Raw genomic sequence first — 18,548 nt, 5'->3', positions numbered from 1 at the left:
ATTATGGTAAGCCTAAGGTTTGGCTGATGTCTCTTAACAGTTTTATTCTTGTTTCTCAGTCTCATAATGGCTTCTTTGACTTTCATTGGCACAATTTCGGTCCTCATGAGCAGTAAAAGTTTCCAAAGGTGATGGAAAGACTGGAGGAAAGACTAGATGCTGAGAGCTGTGTCCCAAACTTTATGGTGCCCTGAAAAATGGGGGTTCTCTGTATAAACACTGCTGTATTTTTTACATGGTGAAACCAAAATGTATAAAAATGGCATTTATTAAAATCTGACAATGTGCACTTTAACCAACAAAGGCAAATAAATAAATGATGGGTCTTTGTCCCAAACATTATGGAGGGCACTGCATGAATCCTACAGAATCCTAAAGAACTGTATTCCTTCTGAAACATTTAAGAGTTTATTAACTAAAACCTGCTTCCTGCAATAACAAATACATGCCCCAAGAAATTTGTTTCAGAAATCTATTTGAAAATTGAATATCGCTGCATCATAACCCGCAAATCATTGATGTAGGTTAGAGTTCACGTCATTGGGCAACCTCTTCATTTTTTAAAGAAGTCGGTGATGGGTTAATTTAATGATCTTTGTAATTTGCAAAAATGTGCATTGACGTAAATGTTGTCAATTGAGAATTGGAATGACATTACGATTTATCCAAAAAGTTAGGTAAATTAGCTTCTAGTTTGTTGGATTTATGCACATACACGTAGTTATTTAAAATGTTTGCTTTAAATAATTTAACTCAATGCCTTTCTTAGTTTTATTACAAACTACAGCTTTTAAAATTCGTAGATATTTGATGGATATTCACTTAAATGGAACCTAATACCTTTCTTCTTTTTCTCCTTAAAGGGGTTAGTAGTGTTGGCATGGTACGGGTATTGAGTATTGGTACGGCCGAGCGAACTTTACTCAAGGGATTTACTGGTGGTGTTGCCGATTTGGGTTTTGCACACCTCAACTCCAACCAGCTAGCATGTGTTGATGAGGCAGGCAACCTATTTGTCTGGCAACTGAATGATGAAAATGGGAAAATACAGTATCCTTTTGATTTAAAGCATTCATTTTAAAAACTTTCTTAAGAACATTATTGCTGTCATTACTTGCAAGGTTTTATACCTCCAAGGAAATCCCACGTGAACAGTTCCCACTGAGACCAATGAGCTGAAGTGGAAAACTCTTATATTTTTCCCATCCCTAGCCTCTTGATGCACAAATATTTCCATGCCACTATAGCCATCTGAGTTTGGGGCAATCAACTTAATATTAGATATGCATTAACCTGTTTCTCTCTTGCTCTATGTAAACCTGTCAAGTTGTGTAGCACAGTGATACAAGAGACTGAAGATGCTGGAATTTTGTAGCAATAAAAGGAGAGCAGCAGGGGGAACTCAAGGGTCAGGCAGCTTTTTTGTGGAGGGAAATGGTCAGTCAACATTTTGGGTTGAGACAGAACAGTAATAGACTTCCTCTGTGCCTTGCCTTTCAGTGCACCAGCCTCCCACATCCAAAACATAATTCTCTGATATTTCTGGCACTTTCAGTGGGATCCCATTACTAATCATGTCTTCCCGTCCCCTTAGCTTTCCGCAGTGAACTTTATCTCTACCATTGCTTGGTTTGCTCATCCTTCCCTGCCTACCTTCTCCATTCCCAGGCACTTTCCCCAGAAACGACAAGAGATGTAACGCCTGTCCCTATACTACCTCTCTAACTTCCATCCAGGGACTTCAGCAGTCCTTCCAGGTGAGACAGAGAGAGGATTACTTGCACCTCCTCCAACCTCATCTAATTGCATTCAGTGCTGTCAATGTGTCTTCCTCGACTTTGGCGAGACCAATTGTAGTCAAGGTTCACCACATTTCACCAAACACTTCTGCTGGAGCTCCCATTTGCAAGCAATTCTAATTCCCCATTCCATTCTCACACTAACTTGTCTGTTCTTTCGCCACCTCCAATGGAATGCCACTACTGGCAACATCTTTCCATCTCCACGCCTTTCTGCTTTCCGCGGAGACCTTTCCCTCCACAACTCCCTAATCAACTCGTCCCTTCCCACCCAAACTACTCCTTTCCCAGGTGCTTTCCCCAGCAACTGCAGCAGATGCAACACCTGTTCCTTTACCTCCCCCCTCGACTCTATTGGACAAGCTAGATGCAGGAAACATGTTGCCGATGTTGAGGGAGGCCAGAACCAGGGGTCACAGTTTAAGAATAAGGGTTGGCCATTTAGGACTGAGATGAGGGGAAAACATGTCGTCCAGGGAATTATGAATCTGAAATTCTCTGCCAATTCACTGGATGTTTTCAAGAAAGAGTTTGATTTAGCTTTTCGGGCTAAAGGAATCGAGGGTTATGGGGAAAAAGCCGGAACGGGATACTGATTTTGGACGATCAGCCATGATCATATTGAATGGCGGTGCTGGCTCGATGGGCCGAATGGCTTACTCCTGTACCTCTTTTCTATGTTTCGTGGCCTCTTCCTCTGTAAGAATGAGGCCACACAAACTGGAAGAAAGCACTTCATATTCTGCTTGAGTAGCCCACAACCCAACCCATGAACATCGAATACTCTAATTTCATGTAACCACTCTGTCCACATCATCTACCTTGCTGCACCCCTCCCCGCTCCCCATGTGGCAAGAAAAGCCATTACAGGCGAATTTTGGCACAATTGACAAAAGAGAATCAACCAACTGTATTGCCCTGCTAAACAACCAATGAGTGGTTTTGTATAGCGTCAGAATTGTCAACAATATAATAGGCTAGTCAAAGAGAATGAGTGGTGATAATTGGCATATTTTAAGGTCAATCACCACAATCATGAGGGATAGCATGGCAAGATAATAGTAAAACAGAAAATGCTAGTGATGCAGAACTGATCTGGCAGTATATGTAGAATTAGAAACACTTAGTTTCACATCATTGACCTTCATTGCAGCTAGAAATAAGTGAGATAACAATTTTTGAGAGAGAGAGAGAGTGAAACAAATTGGCTGATACAAATAAAGGAACGTTAGCAAAAAGTTACGGCTTCTAATTTCTCCAAAGGGCTGTAATACTACACACTGAATACATTATTCTTCAACCTTTAACAATTCATGTTTAGCCTGGTGACATTTTCAGAAGGATAAATGTACCAAAGGATGGATGCTGGCTCATTGAGCCGATAAATCATTACACAATGGAACACAAATGTGTCATGAGTTTCCAATGACAAGGCGCACTTATAAAATTCTGGCCCACGTTTTCAACGCCTATGACATGAATTTAAGGAAATAATTTATTTAATTACTATGAACTATTCTGTTAAATAGTCCTGTGATTAAGATTATTCCTATACTAAATGTTCAGGGAAAAAATTGTAGTGCACATAAAGAGACCCAATGGAACACCTTTAAATGCAAACAGGAGAATCATCTGGTGCCCCTATATTCCAGAGGAAAATGAAGAAAATGATGAAGGAAGCCAAACACTTGCTGTTTTACATGAAGATAGGGTAAGATGGATGGGAATATTTTAAAATCTGTAACAGTTCATCAAAATACACATGCCTGTTTATGCTCACAGGTAATGTGTAGTTTGGATTGTAAATAATAATCCTGTTAAAATGTCGGATTTGCTTTCTTGATTGTCTGTTTTGTTTAAACTTTGGTATTTTAGACTTTATCTGTTTACCAAGGAAGAACGTGAGGCTTCCTGATAATATAACAAATAGGATACACTATTTCTCATTGTTCTGCCTTTCTCTTTGCTTGGCATCTTATTCATTTATTCCATGAGTCACTAGGAAATCATTTATTATTGCTGGAGAGAAGGAATGGGTGACGTTTCAGTGAAGAAGGGTCTTGACCCAAAATGTCACCCATTCCTTCTCTCCAGAGATGCTGCCTGTCCCACTGAGCATTTTGTGTCTACCTTCGATTTAAACCTGCATCTGCAGTTCTTTCCTACACAGATTATTATTGCTGCTTGATGAGTAGATGCATTCTTGTTTCTTTGAGGTTTTAAATATTTTATACTTATGACTTGATGCAGGCTGAGGTCTGGGATCTGGATATTCTAAGAAGCAGCAATAATACCTGGCCTGTTGAGGCCACAGACATGAAGGAAGGCTTTATCATTGTGAAGGGGCACACGGCGGTAAGTAGAAAATTAAATGAAAGTAACAAACAATAATTTGAACCTGTGTGCAACTATTTATTCCGCATTCAAATGTTTCAAACAATATTAACTGCAAAAGTAAAATCAGCATTAATTAAAAGCACTGAAATAAAACCATAAGTATTTTAATTAGAATCATCAATTCTATATATTTTAAAAAATCAACTCTGCCTCATATTTTCTTATTAATGCTTTTCTATTCACATGAACACGAGAAAATGGGGTGCAGAGAGTTTGTTTATTTTTAAATGTATAGAGTTGGTTATTCTAATTTAAATGTTTATTATGTTATTTTAGTGCTTTTAATTAATGATTTTACTTTTGGGGTTAATCTTTGTTTGAAAGATGATAAAACTTACCCTGCAAAGTTTCAGGAAATGTCTCTGAATGTTGTTTATAAATATCACTGGATATATGATCAACAATAGGTCTAGCTTGACAGACATTTGGAATAGATATCAAACTGCATTTATACAATTAATTTAGTAACATTCAAGCAGTTTAAAACTCCAAAGACACTTCAGACACAAAAGCTTGTAAAAATAAACTTTTAAAGAGTACTTTAAGAGAGTGGATGAAGTTTGGAACGAGAACCTAGTAATAACTCCAGTAAAATTCTGTGATCTAACATGCAATATTCCCTTGGTGGACATTTCATATTAAATTCCCGTGGTTCAGAACTTGCCTGGTTCTTTCTCGAGTGGGTTACTTGGTGGCATATCAAACATAAGTGGGGGAATTCCACTCCAAAAGAGACAATCATTTCTCATATTTTTTCCTGAGGGAATTGACTTTTTCTTACGTAGTTCCTTGTGATCGAGGATAACTTGCTTCCAACTCTGAGGAGTACAGGATTACTGCATGAATTTATTTCATGTGGCGTGGCTGTTGCACAAAAACTACCACATCAGCTTGAGCGGGACACCAGGAATGATTTTCAATTTTTTCCTGAGGACCATACCCTAGAATCATTTATGACATTTTTGCATCTCATCTTAAAAGTCATACTGCTAACACTATGGCACTCCTTCTGTCCTCCACCGGAAGAGACGCATTTTCAATGCAAGAGGTTGCTGCCTTTCAAGACATTAAACGGGATTTGTTTGCCATCTGCGTCCCTGGTGCTAAAGAACACTTGCACTGGTCACATTTATCACCTGGCTAAAAAACTGCCATTTTAACTGCATTAAAAGTTAGGGGAAAGTGTTGTGAGGAAAATCAGCTGTCAAGTTACATATATTGCAGCGACAACACTTGGAACGTGCTTTAATGGCTGAATAACACATTTTATTTGTGCCATTTCCTTAAAGTTCGGGTCAAGCGTGCACTCTCTGATAACAAATTTTTATTTTAAGTAAAAAGACCAAACAACACAGAAAGTACACAAAATTGCTGGAGGAACTCAGCGGGTGCAGCAGCATCTATGTACTGGTCACATTTGCTGCTGCACCCGCTGAGTTCCTCCAGCAATTTTGTGTACCTTCGATATTCCAGCATCTGCAGTTCCCTTTTGAACAAACAACACAGAAATTTGGGCATGCTTTTTCCAGGTCCAAATAGTTTTGAAAATGGCAATTTCTGGAATTATATACTTTTTTCTGCTTACTCTGATTAGCAACATTGTTTCTTATCCAACGATTGTACTGGTGGATTCTGATTATCTATATTGAATCTGGGCTGTCTTTGAGGACCCAATTTTCATAAATAACCTGGTACTATGGCTTATGCATGAATGATTAATTGTGCTATTTGAAGTCTTGGATTTAATATGGTAGAGGTAATGTTTGCTTTTTGTTATTGATATTTGCCCGGAAAGCAAGAATTAAAGATGATAATTGTCTAGTTTTCTTTCTTGCAGTACTTCAAAAATCTTTTCACCCTCCTTATTATCACCGTTTGTTCATGAACTCCTGAGTTTTATATGGTTGCTGTCTTTTTTTAAATTGCACATGTCTTAAGCAGAATTGATTACAGACAGAATGGTGATTTTAATAAAGATCAGGTTGATTGGCTTATCATGCAGTTTAATTGTGTGTCAATTGTTCAAAAGGATATAAAAGCTTCAGAGTATACAAAGATTTGAAGTGAATGTAATCAGGGTGTTCAACTTTTTCTACTTGGTCTATTTATTTCCAGAGGATCAGTGAAGGTGCATTATCGCCAGATGGAACAGTCCTTGCAACTGCAAGTCATGATGGATATGTAAAGTTTTGGCAGATCTACATAGAGGGGCAAGATCAGCCAAGGTACAGATATATATATATATAACCTTGTTTAAAACTGACAATCAGATTGCTTATTCAGATTGTGTGCTTGTCTTAATAAAAATCCAGGGCAAATGCAAAATTTAAAATCTAAATAAAGTTGTACTAAAGGTTGTCCAACCATAGAAAGTGACATCACAGGTGGAGGAGGAGAATTTTGGTAGGCTGGCCTACTTCAGTCAGGGTATCGCGTTTGGAAATTGGGTTGTTATATTGCAATTGTAAAAGGTGTTGGTGAAGCCATACACGGAGTGTTGTGTTCTGTTTTGGTCACCCTGCTATAGAAATGATGCTATTAAGCTGGAAAGAGTGCAGAAAGGATTTATGAAGATGTTGCCAGGACTTGAGGGATTGAGTTAAAGGGAGATGTAGCGCAGCCAAAATCTTTACTCCTTGCAGTACAAGTGACTGGTGGGTAATCATATAAACATCTATCAGCTCATCTATTTCCTCCCCTCCCTTGGGAATCAAGAAGTGGAGGGCAGAGGTTTAAGGTGAGAGAGTGAGGATTTAATAAGAACCAGCTAGTTAATGCAAATATGCCCATCCCCGCACCTCTCTTGGAATATTTTTTCAGTGTAAAGTACTTTTGTTCCCATGGCTCTTTCAATACTTTGTAATTAAGTTCTGTTTCAGAATGTGGTTTCTGAGTTTACAACATTTTATAAACATTAACTTTATTAAATGTTTTTAAAAAATAGAAAAAGGGGGGGGGGAACCTCAGCCGATTAGGCAGCATCAGCAGATTTAGGTTTCTTCCCAGCTGTTAGCAGGCAACTGAATCATCCTACCACAAACAGAGAGCAGTGCTGAACTGCTATCTACCTCTTTAATGTCCCTCGAACTATCCTTGACTGGACTTTGCACTAAATGTCATTCCCTTATCATGTGTCTATCTATACATTGTAATTGGATTGATTGTAATCATGTTTAAGAAAGAACTGCAGATGCTGGAAAAATCAAAAGTAGACAAAAATGCTGGGGAAACTCAGCGGGTGAGGCAGCATCTATGGAGAGAAGGAATAGGCGATGTTTAGGGTCAAGACGCTTCTTCATTGACTTTCTGCTGACTGGTTAGCATGCAACAACAATCTTTTCACTGTAATTCGGTACACGTGACAATAAACTAAACTGAATCTGCAAAAAGAGAATTATTGAAGGTTTTGGGTCTATAGTCAGAACCAGAAAAGGCAGACAAGCTACCTGACCCACTAAGTTACTCCAGCACTTTGTGTTTTGTTCAAGAGAAAGATTTAAATCTGTTTTCAGTGGGAAAAGAGGTCAGTGGGATGCAGTGGGAAATTTACTGATTATAGTGAATATCCGTGATGTGGGGAGTGAGGGTTGAAATGGCTTAACGGTGGCTGATACCAACAGTTCGAGTTTCTTGATCTGTGTGAAGATAAAATTCTGAGACATGCTCAGCAGATAGGACTTGTGCGAGTTGGATAAGAGACAAAAATAACCAAATTGATCCTTTGGCATACTTGAGAAATAGAGAAAAGGTTAGTCTAGGTGGCAGCAAAAGGCGGGAAGGACGATGGGTAGAACACAGAATTTCTCTGATAGGGTGAAGTCATGTGGCAGGTAGTTTCAGATTAAACTGGTACGGCAGGGTAATTTATTGCCAATGTGTTTCTTACGTTTCCACTTACTGGTGTGATGAAATTCATTTCTGGTATATATTTGAAATCGTAGATCAATAAGAATTGTCCTTTTAATTGCAGGCAATTCTGCTACAGAGCGATAGTCTGTTCCTAAGAAACCTTGCGTCATAGAAAATGATGTCAAAAACAATCGTGTCAATAGGAAAATTTGCGTTGGGGCTAGAGCGTTTCAGGCTCACTATAACAATGTTATTTTTATTGCAGGATTTTCAAATATATATCTTTTAAATCGCTATATGTTTAATTTTGTTGCTCAAACTAAAAATACCTAAAGGCTGCATGTTATGCAGTTTAATAAAGGTTCATTGCACAAGCGGTTGCTTGTCAATTACAATGGCTTCCCACCGTGAAGCTAGCAGCTGTGTTCTTAAGAGGCAATGTTATCTGATTATGACAATATGCAGGTTTTTCTTCCAACACTTTTTTCCCCCAAGACAAGTATTTTTTTCTGCTTGGCAATTTCCATAGCAACTTTTAATTTGTTCTCCAGTTCCCAATTGTAATTGTGTTATAACTAATTCAGCGTGTATAGCGTTAGTGTTCCATAATTCCCCAAGCGCATTATATCCAGTTTGTGCTATGGAGACTTGAGTTGTAGCAGAACTACTTCTGTACTTATTATCCAATTATATGATAACGAATAAAGCTTTGATATCTGATATGTGTTTGTTCTCTAATGCGCTTCCTAATTATTTTCTGTGGGGCTTTTCAGGTGTCTTCATGAATGGCAGCCCCATGATGGTAGACCATTATCATGCCTTCTCTTTTGTGACAATCACATAAAGCAGGATCCAGAGTAAGTTTGTACTTGAGTATTGTATCCATTAGTGCTTGCGTCTATTTGATGGGCACTTTTCCGTGCCTTGTACTTGCTTGAGTATATGGAAATATTCTGCATGAACCTATAATTTTATTTTGAAGATGGGTAGATGCTTAAAGATTAATCTTGCAAACCCACTGTGCTTTGAGGTGACAAATGACAAATTGCAAAGCAGTTCCTTTTGTTTTTGCTTGTACTCAGACCTGCTTTGAAATGACAGAGGGTCAAATATTCTTGACTGCCTATTTCAACTATCCTCCCATGCCCCAGCACTTTGCAGGATAGAAATGCGGCATGATTTTTGTGAATCAAAGGACGCGTTAAGTGTCTGTGGAAGATTTTGGATACAGTATTGCAAAGTTATTTTGGGATTCTTTTATTTTCTCTTCTCATTTCCCATTTCTAGGTCTTGGACCATGAAGTTCTTTGACACAGTCCGTTAAACCCTCGTCTTGGCCTAAGTGATCTCCTGGTTGCCAAACACTTTAACTCCCCTTCCTATTCCCATATTGATCTTTCTGTCTTGGGCCTCCTCCACTGTCAGAGTGAGGCCAAATGCAAATTAGAGGAAACACCTCATATTTCACTTGGGCAGATTTTTCTAACTTCAAGTAACCCTGGCATTCCCCCCTCTCGCTGTCCATCCCCCACCCTAGTCGTTGCTCTAGTTTCACTGTCGTCCTGGTGAGTTTCATTCACTGTGTAATCATCTGCCCCACAGCCAACAATGGACCATCCTCTACCTTTCCCTGATCATCGTTGCTTTTTACATATTTAATTTGTTTGTTTTATGTGCCGTCTATATCTCTCGTTTCCCTTTCTCCCGAGTCTCAGTCTGAAGAAGGGTCTCTACCCAAAATATCACCTATTCCTTTTCTCCAGAGATGCTGCCTGACCCGCTGAATTAATCCAGCTTTTTGTGTCTACCTTAGGTAGTGTTGGAAAGCAGGTGAAGTGTGTTCCTGCATTACCCCGCTTCCCTGCAACCCTCCACTGGAGAAGAGTGTGGCATTTGCACAGCTCACTCCTTTGGTAATGTGGATGAGATTGGGAGTTGCAATGAGGGGAATCCAGGGTATGGACATGGGTTCTTTCATTCAGTGTGGGAGCTCCACTGAATTATTATTGAAACAAATGTCAAATCAGTTTGTATTTCTTTACATCAAAAAAAAAAGATTAAGCAAGAACTACAGAAGAGGACAATAAATATTCTGCTTTGGAGTAGTTTCTAATTAAATATTTGCAAGATTTTTAAGAACAAACATTGCTTGCAATTTAGAATTGCAATGAAAACTGCAACAAATAAGAAATTCATTATTCCACTGTCCGCACATATTACAACTAAACACTCTTGTATAATGAAGGTTGAGCTACAAAAATTAGGAAATGTTTGTGGGAAGTGATGAAGGAAGAATGTTTTTTAAAAGTAAGCCCAGATTTGTAGTGAAAAGTGAAGGAATCATTTAGGCTTCCCTGAAATGGTCTGTATTAGATAATGTACTAATTAGACTAATATCCAGGTTCCATGATTCTTTTTTTCATGTGATATTTAGTAAGGGCTTATGAATTAAGTTGGGATAGGCTGAAATCTTCAGTATGATTCTTCAGTATGATTGTATGGAGGGTGTTATTTAAAATTTCCATACTCTATTTGCTTCTGGAAGGCCATGTTCCATTTTTTTTCCTCCGGTGCTATCTGAAATGGCAACATATAATGTGAGAAATATATACTGAGTTGGATGATCAGCCATGATCATATTGAAAGGCGCTGCAGGCTCGAAGGGCCGAATGGCCTACTCCTGCGTCTATTGACTATGAGAATAACTGGCAGGTGAGAAAGAAAGAGCAGAACTGATACAATAAACATTGATGTTCACAGGTGAAAATCTTTGGACGAAGAACTATGTTAAGTTGGTGCCTTAAGCAGTTTTGGGATTTTCTTTCTCCCTCCTCAAAGTATTACATTTATTTTGTTACATGGTTACTCCAAAGCAAACCTAAGAATGTATTTATTTAAAAAAAATAAAAACAGAACATCAAGCTATTTGAAAAATGAATAGTTGGGTGCTGATTCCTCCAAAATATTCCAAATGGAATTTAAACTGGAGGTGGACCATTTTGTTGTACCATTTCTACTTTCCTACTAAGATTAAGAAGTCTGCGGGATAGTTTGTTTTGATGTAAAACGGAATGAAAAGACTAAGAATAGATTACTACTTAACCTCTTGATTAAAACTTTTTTTTAAAAGTCACATTGCAGACAAATTGGTTTGCTCCAAATTGCTTTGTTGCTGCAAAGTGTTTTGATCTGTTTTTGGGTCGGAAAAGGCACTATATTTCCAGATCTACTTTTCACTTTATTTATGATGGTGACATCTAATTCTGGTTTGGTCTCCTGCAAATGACTTTGTTATTTCCCTTAATCTGTTCTACAGAGTCCCTTTCTGGCGTTTCTTGATCACTGGAGCAGATCAGAATAGGGAGCTGAAGATGTGGTGTACAGTGTCATGGACTTGTTTACAAACCATCAGGTACAAATTAAAATAGAACAGTTGAAAGGCTGCTAATATGTTAATCATCAGTGTCCAGTCCAAATTGTTAATGCTGACATGACCCGATTGCTAAATTAAGAAATTTGTGAATACATCGTATCTTAAATGTCATGAAGTTTTTATTTGATTTGATAAAAGTATTTCTTGGATGCAGTTTAATAAGATGCTGTAACCAAAATGGTGAACGTTTCCAGTTTAAGCTAGGATGTTATTGTCAAAGCACTGGAATGCTGTAATTGTCAGTGTCATGAAACATTGATGATCAGACTTGCTTTGTATTCAGGATTGTTTCTCATTGCACTTTTTGATCCTGCTTCAAGATTCTGGGGAGAGGGGGGGGAGGCCTGCTGCCACGTGCTGCAGTTGCTGGTTTAAACCAGAGATGCTGCCCGTCCCGCTGAGTTACTCCAGCATTTGTGTCTGTCTTTGGTTTAAACCAGCATCTGCAGTTTCTTCATACACAGTAGATAGGAATTCAGTTAACTTTTGTAGCTTTGCCAGCGCCAAAACGTGGTATTGCCTAGGTGAGATCGACTACATAATTTTACCGGGTTTTATGACAAACAAATAATTTCACTGTACATAGTAGGCACATGTGACAATAAAGTATCTTTGAATTGCTAGTTTTTAATTTTTCAGTTTAGAAATTAGGACAGATGGTCAGGCATATGGGTTGCTTTCCTCTACTAGCAAAGATGTGGAATATAAGGTTATCCTGAAGCCCTGAAATGCGAGTTTGAAATGCTGAAAAGTGGGATCAGGCTGGGTAACATATTTTCAACTTAAATGATGTGATGTGCCAAATGACCTTTTATTTATTTTTTTATAGTTCTAAGGGAAATTCTGTGGACCAGATTGTTTAATAAAAAATATGTTGCTGCATTCTACGTCAACAATAATACCTGGATGCGTTTCTTAATTTTTGTTTTGGAAAAATTTAACTCGTAACATAGAAACATAGAAAAAAGAAGGCCTTTCGAGCCAGCACCAGCTTTCAATATGATCATGGCTGATCACCCAAAATCAGTACCCCGTTCCTGCTTTCTCCCCATATCCCTTGATTCAGTTTGCTCTAAGAGCTATATCTAACTCTCTCTTGAATACATCCAGTGAATTCACCTCCACTGCCTTCCGTGGCAGAGATTTCCACAGATTCACAACCCTCTGGGTAAAAAGGTTTTTCCTCATCTCAGTCTTAAATACCCCTTATTCTTAAACTGTGACCCCCTGGTTCTGGAATTTCCCAACATCGGGAACATTTTTCCTGCCTCTAGTGTCCAATCCCGTAAGAATTTTATATGTTTCTATAAGATATCCTCTCATCCTTCTAAATTCCAGTGAATGTAAGCCCAGCCGCTATGAAGGTCAACATGCCATTTGCTTTCTTCACTGCCTGCTGTACCTGCATGCTTACTTTCAGTAACTGATGTACAAGGACACCCAGGTCTCATAGCACCTCCCTTTTGCTAATCTGACACCATTCAGATAATCCGCCTTCTTGTTCTTGCCACCAAAGTGGATAACCTCACATTTATCCACATTATACTGCATCTGCCCACTCACCCAACCTATCCAAGTCACCCTGCAGCCTCAAAGCATCCTCTCGCAGCTCACACGGCCACCCAGCCTTGTGTCATCTGCAAACTTGGAGATTTTACATTTAATAACAATATAACATATAACTATATAACAATAAATAAGCCAGGCTTTCTCCCCTTTATGAACAGTGTCCAATGTGTTATCAACAAATCTCACCTTGGCATTAATGGTCGCAGGTTATATCACACATTCCTAAATTTCCACTTGATCTTTTGACCCCCCCCCAACCCTGGTTAGTTGTTAATACAATGCACAGTTTTATCACTCTTTCTGTTTAAAATTAGTCTTGAAGTATATTTTCCTCACTCTTTTTTCCTTTAAGTTGATATCTTTATGACAATTTGGGAAAACATGCAACCAAATTATGTAATAATTGATGAAAAATTGGATCACATTGACATTTTCTTCATTTTTTCTTTTATGCTTTAGGTTTATGCCTGACTCTTTCAATACCAATGTGCAGCCAAGTCTGAAAGCCAGCTTGGATCTGTCTGCAGAATACTTAATCCTCAGTGATGTACAGAGAAAAGTGAGTTTCTACAGACCTCTTGTAATGACTGCATGAATCCCATTGCAATAAACTTTAATAACAGTTATTCACGCTCAATTTAAGATATAGGACATTCAAGCAAATATGCATTTTTCATTGTCAAACCATATTTGACCTTGTTCTCACTGATCCTCCAAAATAGAGGATGGCAGTCTTCATGGAATCAAACGTGTATTGGATAAAAGATGTAAATAAACACATCTGACTTGGCACATTAATTACATGGATAATGTACTGCCTTGGTGCCTTACACAGCTGAATAAAGGAACAAATTTACCTCAGCATTCCCGAGGCTTTTTTAAAAATAAAAATCTATTTTAAATGTTTTTGAATTGCCTCGGCTTTATTGTTTTAACATTAAATGGGTTTTTTTAATGTTTCTATTTTTAACAGGTCCCATGTGAGTGCAAGTGCTTAGAGATGCCAGGGAAACTATCAGACATTCAAAACAGTTAGCCTGGAACCTTGCAGTTCAGAGTCATGGAGTCATACAGAGTGGAAACATAACCTTAGGCCCAACTTGCTCAAGCCGACCGACATGTCCCCATCTACACCACACTAGTCCCACCTGCCTGCATTTGGCTAATTTCCCTCTAAATCCATCCTATCCATGTACCTGTCCAAATGTCTTTTAAACTTTGTGATAGTACCTGCCTGAACTACCACCTCCGGCAGTTTTTTTTTTTTTAAAGTTGCCCCACGGTTTCCTATTAAATCTTCCCCCCTATATCTAAATAATGCTCCATGGATCACGGTTGGAGGACAGTAATCCCAGACGCACTGGTATTTTTCTGCTCACCTTGATGTTTAAAAGAGGAAATGTGGTTTTCTCTCCAAACCTCCAACTAAAGCCAGCTGCTTCTGAAAGCAAATTCGGCTTTTTTGCTTGAAATTCCCCAAAAAATATGAATCTGACCAGATTTATGATTATGGTAATGACCATTTTATGGCGATGTCTGGCAAATTCATCAAGATGTCTTGCATTAGTAGGTTAACACTACCTTTTGGCACATACGAGGAATGCTGATCCCTCTCTTTCATTCCAATCTCCTGCTCATGGGTTGCCAGCCCACATCGAATCTGGTAGTACATATTCTGAATAAACCTCATGAACCCGAGTTATGCCACAAACCATACTTTTATATATCACTAAAAATCTTCCACCTACATATTGTTTTTCTCTATCTTGCCTCTATTACACTGCTGTTGAAATACAGGAATATCCAGTCTTTCCCTTGTTCATTTATTTAAAAGATGTAATCGAGGAAATTATAGGCCAGTGAACTGCTGTTCTATGATGTTTTCCTCATTGATTTCCAAAGAATTTCCTGTTTCGATTTGTCTTGATATATATTTCACCAATATGCTGTTTATTAGCAAATCCAACTCTCATTGTCCATTGTTGGTTTCTGTTAGATCAATTAGTCTCCCACAGTAACAACATCTAAATTATTTACAAACCCCCCTTGAAGCTTTGATCCCTTGTAACATCTAAAACCTTAACAACTGTGCTTGCTGGAATGAGCCCTCAGTCCTTCCAATATAATCCTCCATTTTGTCTGAATAATGTCCCGACCTGAGACATTGTCTCTTTCCTTCACAGATGCTGTTGAGCTCCTCCAGCACTTTGTGTTATGGTCACGATTCCAACAACTGCTGTTTTTATAATCACTCTGCAGCCCTCCTTTGTATTTGTTTCTTTGGCACTCTCTATAAAACTATTTGCCTTTTTAAAAACTTGCTTTTTGTTTCCAGTTAAACTATTCGTATTTGTTGTTGCTCCTCTATTTCTGAGCTCCTAGAATGTTTTTTGACGTTAAACTATTTTGGATCCAAATGGATGTTAATGAGTACAGGTTTCCTTAATATATTTTTGATATACTAAGTTCCTTATGCCATGCTGTTCAACTTGTATTCAATTGTTATTTAACTGCTGTAGGTGTTGTACGTGATGGAGCTACATCAGAACCAGGATGATGGCAAAGCCCACTTTGTCTCCATATCCGAGTTTTTGCTTACCCACCCAGTGCTCAGTTTCGGCATTCAGGACGTCAGCAGATGTCGGCCCAGGCACACAGAGGTTCTACCCGCTGAGGAAGACAGTGAAACTTTAAGTACAGGTCAGCCAACAATTAATGGCATATTGTACAATGTATTTTCTTTTTGAGTAATGTTTTGTTTAGTTTAGAGATACAGTGCGGTAACAGGCCCTTCGGCCCACCGAGTCCGCGCCGACTAGCGATCCCCGAACACTAACACTATTCTATATGCTTGGGACGATGCTTGCAACTTTACCAAGCCAATTAACCTACAAACCTGTACATGTTTGGAGTGTGGGAGGAGCTCCCAGAAAAGCCCCACGCAGGTCACCGGGAGAACGTACAAACTCTGTACAGACTGCACCCATAGTTAGGATCAAACCCGGGTCTCTGGCGCTTTAAGGCAGCAACTCTACCGCTGCACCACCATGTTGCCCCCAAATGTGTTATCAGTAATATCAAAAAAACAGCTGATGGTTGGATTGGGATGTATTTCAGCTTCAAATTTTTGATCAGTCTAAATTTTACTCTTCAATGTGTACAAATCTTTTCCTGAAAAGGCTGCCACCTTGATGTTTGAATGTGCTTAGAAAATCATACCACAGTATTAATGAATCAGTGGTTCTCACCAAAGTTGTGAAATTACTAAAATCTACTGAATGAAAAATAATTTTATTCATGTAAATGCCACTCAAAAGATATAGAGAAATTGGCGACTGACAAGTTGAAGAAGATGAAGGGTCGTGTTGAATGGCAAAGCAGGTTTCAGAGAGTCTATTTGTTTGTATTTGTTTTTGTTATGTCAAAGTGGATGCATGATCAGAAACGCTTTAGTAAAATCTTCCTTGGCCATTTTTGAATGTTTGCAAGTTCTGAGCACTGCTATCTACTGCTGCTGCCATTCACCCATCATTGTAGATTTTATAAAATTGACCTTTTCTATTAAAAAATAAAATCTGTGATATTATAGTTTGGGACTTCAGTGATTTTCTTTTACATACATAGAAACATTGAAAATAGGTGCAGGAGTAGGCCATTCGGCCCTTCGAGCCTGCACCGCCATTCAATATGATCATGGCTGATCATCCAACTCAGTATCCTGTACCTGCCTTCTCTCCATACCCCCTGATCCCTTTAGCCACAAGGGCCACATCTAACTCCCTCTTAAATATAGCCAATGAACTGGCCTCAACTACCTTCTGCGGGAGAGAATTCCACAGATTCACCACTCTCTGTGTGAAAAAAGTTTTCCACATCTCGGTCCTAAAAGATTTCCCCTTTATCCTTAAACTGTGACCCCTTGTTCTGGACTTCCCCAACATCGGGAACAATCTTCCTGCATCTAGCCTGTCCAACCCCTTAAGAATTTTGTACGTTTCTATAAGATCCCCCCTCAATCTTCTAAATTCTAGCGAGTACAAACCGAGTCTATCCAGTCTTTCTTCATATGAAAGTCCTGACATCCCAGGAATCAGTCTGGTGAACCTTCGCTGTACTCCCTCTATGGCAAGAATGTCTTTCCTCAGATTAGGAGACCAAAACTGTACGCAATACTCCAGGTGTGGTCTCACCAAGACCCTGTACAACTGCAGTAGGACCTCCCTGCTCCTATACTCAAATCCTTTTGCTATGAATGCTAACATACCATTCGCCTTCTTCACTGCCTGCTGCACCTGCATGCCTACTTTTAATGACTGGTGTACCATGACACCCAGGTCTCGTTGCATCTCCCCCTTTCCTAATCGGCCACCATTCAGATGATAATCTACTTACCTGTTTTTGCCACCAAAGTGGATAACCTCACATTTATCCACATTATACTGCATCTGCCATGCATTTGCCCACTCACCCAGCCTATCCAAGTCACCTTGCAGCCTCCTAGCATCCTCCTCACAGCTAACACTGCCCCCCAGCTTCGTGTCATCCGCAAACGTGGAGATGTTGCATTCAATTCCCTCGTCCAAATCATTAATATATATCGTAAATAGCTGGGGTCCCAGAACTGAGCCTTGTGGTACCCCACTAGTCACTGCCTGCCATTGTGAAAAGGACCCGTTTACTCCTACTCTTTGCTTCCTGTCTGCCAGCCAATTCTCTATCCACATCAATACTGAACCCCCAATACCGTATGCTTTAAGTTTGTATACTAATCTCTTATGTGGGACCTTGTCGAAAGCCTTCTGAAAGTCCAGATATAACACATCCACTGGTTCTCCCTTATCCACTCTACTAGTTACATCCTCGAAAAATTCTATAAGATTCGTCAGACATGATTTACCCTTCATAAATCCATGCTGACTTTGTCCAATGATTTCACCACTTTCCAAATGTGCTGCTATCCCATCTTTAATAACTGATTCTAGCAGCTTCCCCACTACCGACGTTAGACTAACTGGTCTAATTCCCCGTTTTCTCTCCCTCCCTTTTTAAAAAGTGGTGTTACATTAGCTACCCTCCAATCCTCAGGAACTATTCCAGAATCTAAAGAGTTTTGAAAAATTATCACTAATGCATCCACTATTTCTGGGGCTACTTCCTTAAGTACTCTAGGATGCAGCCTATCTGGCCCTGGGAATTTATCGGCCTTTAATCCATTCAATTTACCTAACACCACTTCCCGGCTAACCTGGATTTCACTCAGTTCCTCCATCTTATTTGACCCCCGGCCCCCTGCTATTTCCGGCAGATTATTTATGTCTTCCTTAGTGAAGACAGAACCAAAGTAGTTATTCAATTGGTCTGCCATGTCCTTGTTCCCCATGATCAATTCACCCGTTTCTGACTGCAAGGGACCTACATTTGTTTTAACTAATCTTTTTCTCTTCACATATCTATAAAAGCTTTTGCAGTCAGTTTTTATGTTCCCTGCCAGTTTTCTTTCA

At 39.1% G+C, this 18,548-nt stretch overlaps 1 protein-coding gene across 2 annotated transcripts in view; it reads left to right on the top strand.

Moving 5' to 3' along the window:
* Window positions 1–18,548, top strand: part of edc4 (enhancer of mRNA decapping 4) — a 64,189-nt gene that overhangs the window by 10,529 nt on the left and 35,112 nt on the right. For both annotated transcript variants that reach the window (XM_033036246.1, XM_033036247.1), the window contains exons 5-12: window positions 864–1,050; window positions 3,366–3,510; window positions 4,050–4,154; window positions 6,312–6,421; window positions 8,819–8,902; window positions 11,362–11,457; window positions 13,507–13,606; window positions 15,567–15,747. In XM_033036246.1, coding sequence (XP_032892137.1) covers window positions 864–1,050; window positions 3,366–3,510; window positions 4,050–4,154; window positions 6,312–6,421; window positions 8,819–8,902; window positions 11,362–11,457; window positions 13,507–13,606; window positions 15,567–15,747 — 1,008 coding nt within the window. The remainder of the gene's footprint in view (window positions 1–863; window positions 1,051–3,365; window positions 3,511–4,049; window positions 4,155–6,311; window positions 6,422–8,818; window positions 8,903–11,361; window positions 11,458–13,506; window positions 13,607–15,566; window positions 15,748–18,548) is intronic.

This window comes from Amblyraja radiata, chromosome 17 (genome assembly GCF_010909765.2).
Source record: "Amblyraja radiata isolate CabotCenter1 chromosome 17, sAmbRad1.1.pri, whole genome shotgun sequence".
Taxonomy (NCBI): Eukaryota; Metazoa; Chordata; class Chondrichthyes; order Rajiformes; family Rajidae; genus Amblyraja; species Amblyraja radiata.
The sequence above is the reverse complement of the archived record's forward strand: the minus strand, read 5'-3'. Positions and strand labels throughout refer to the sequence as shown.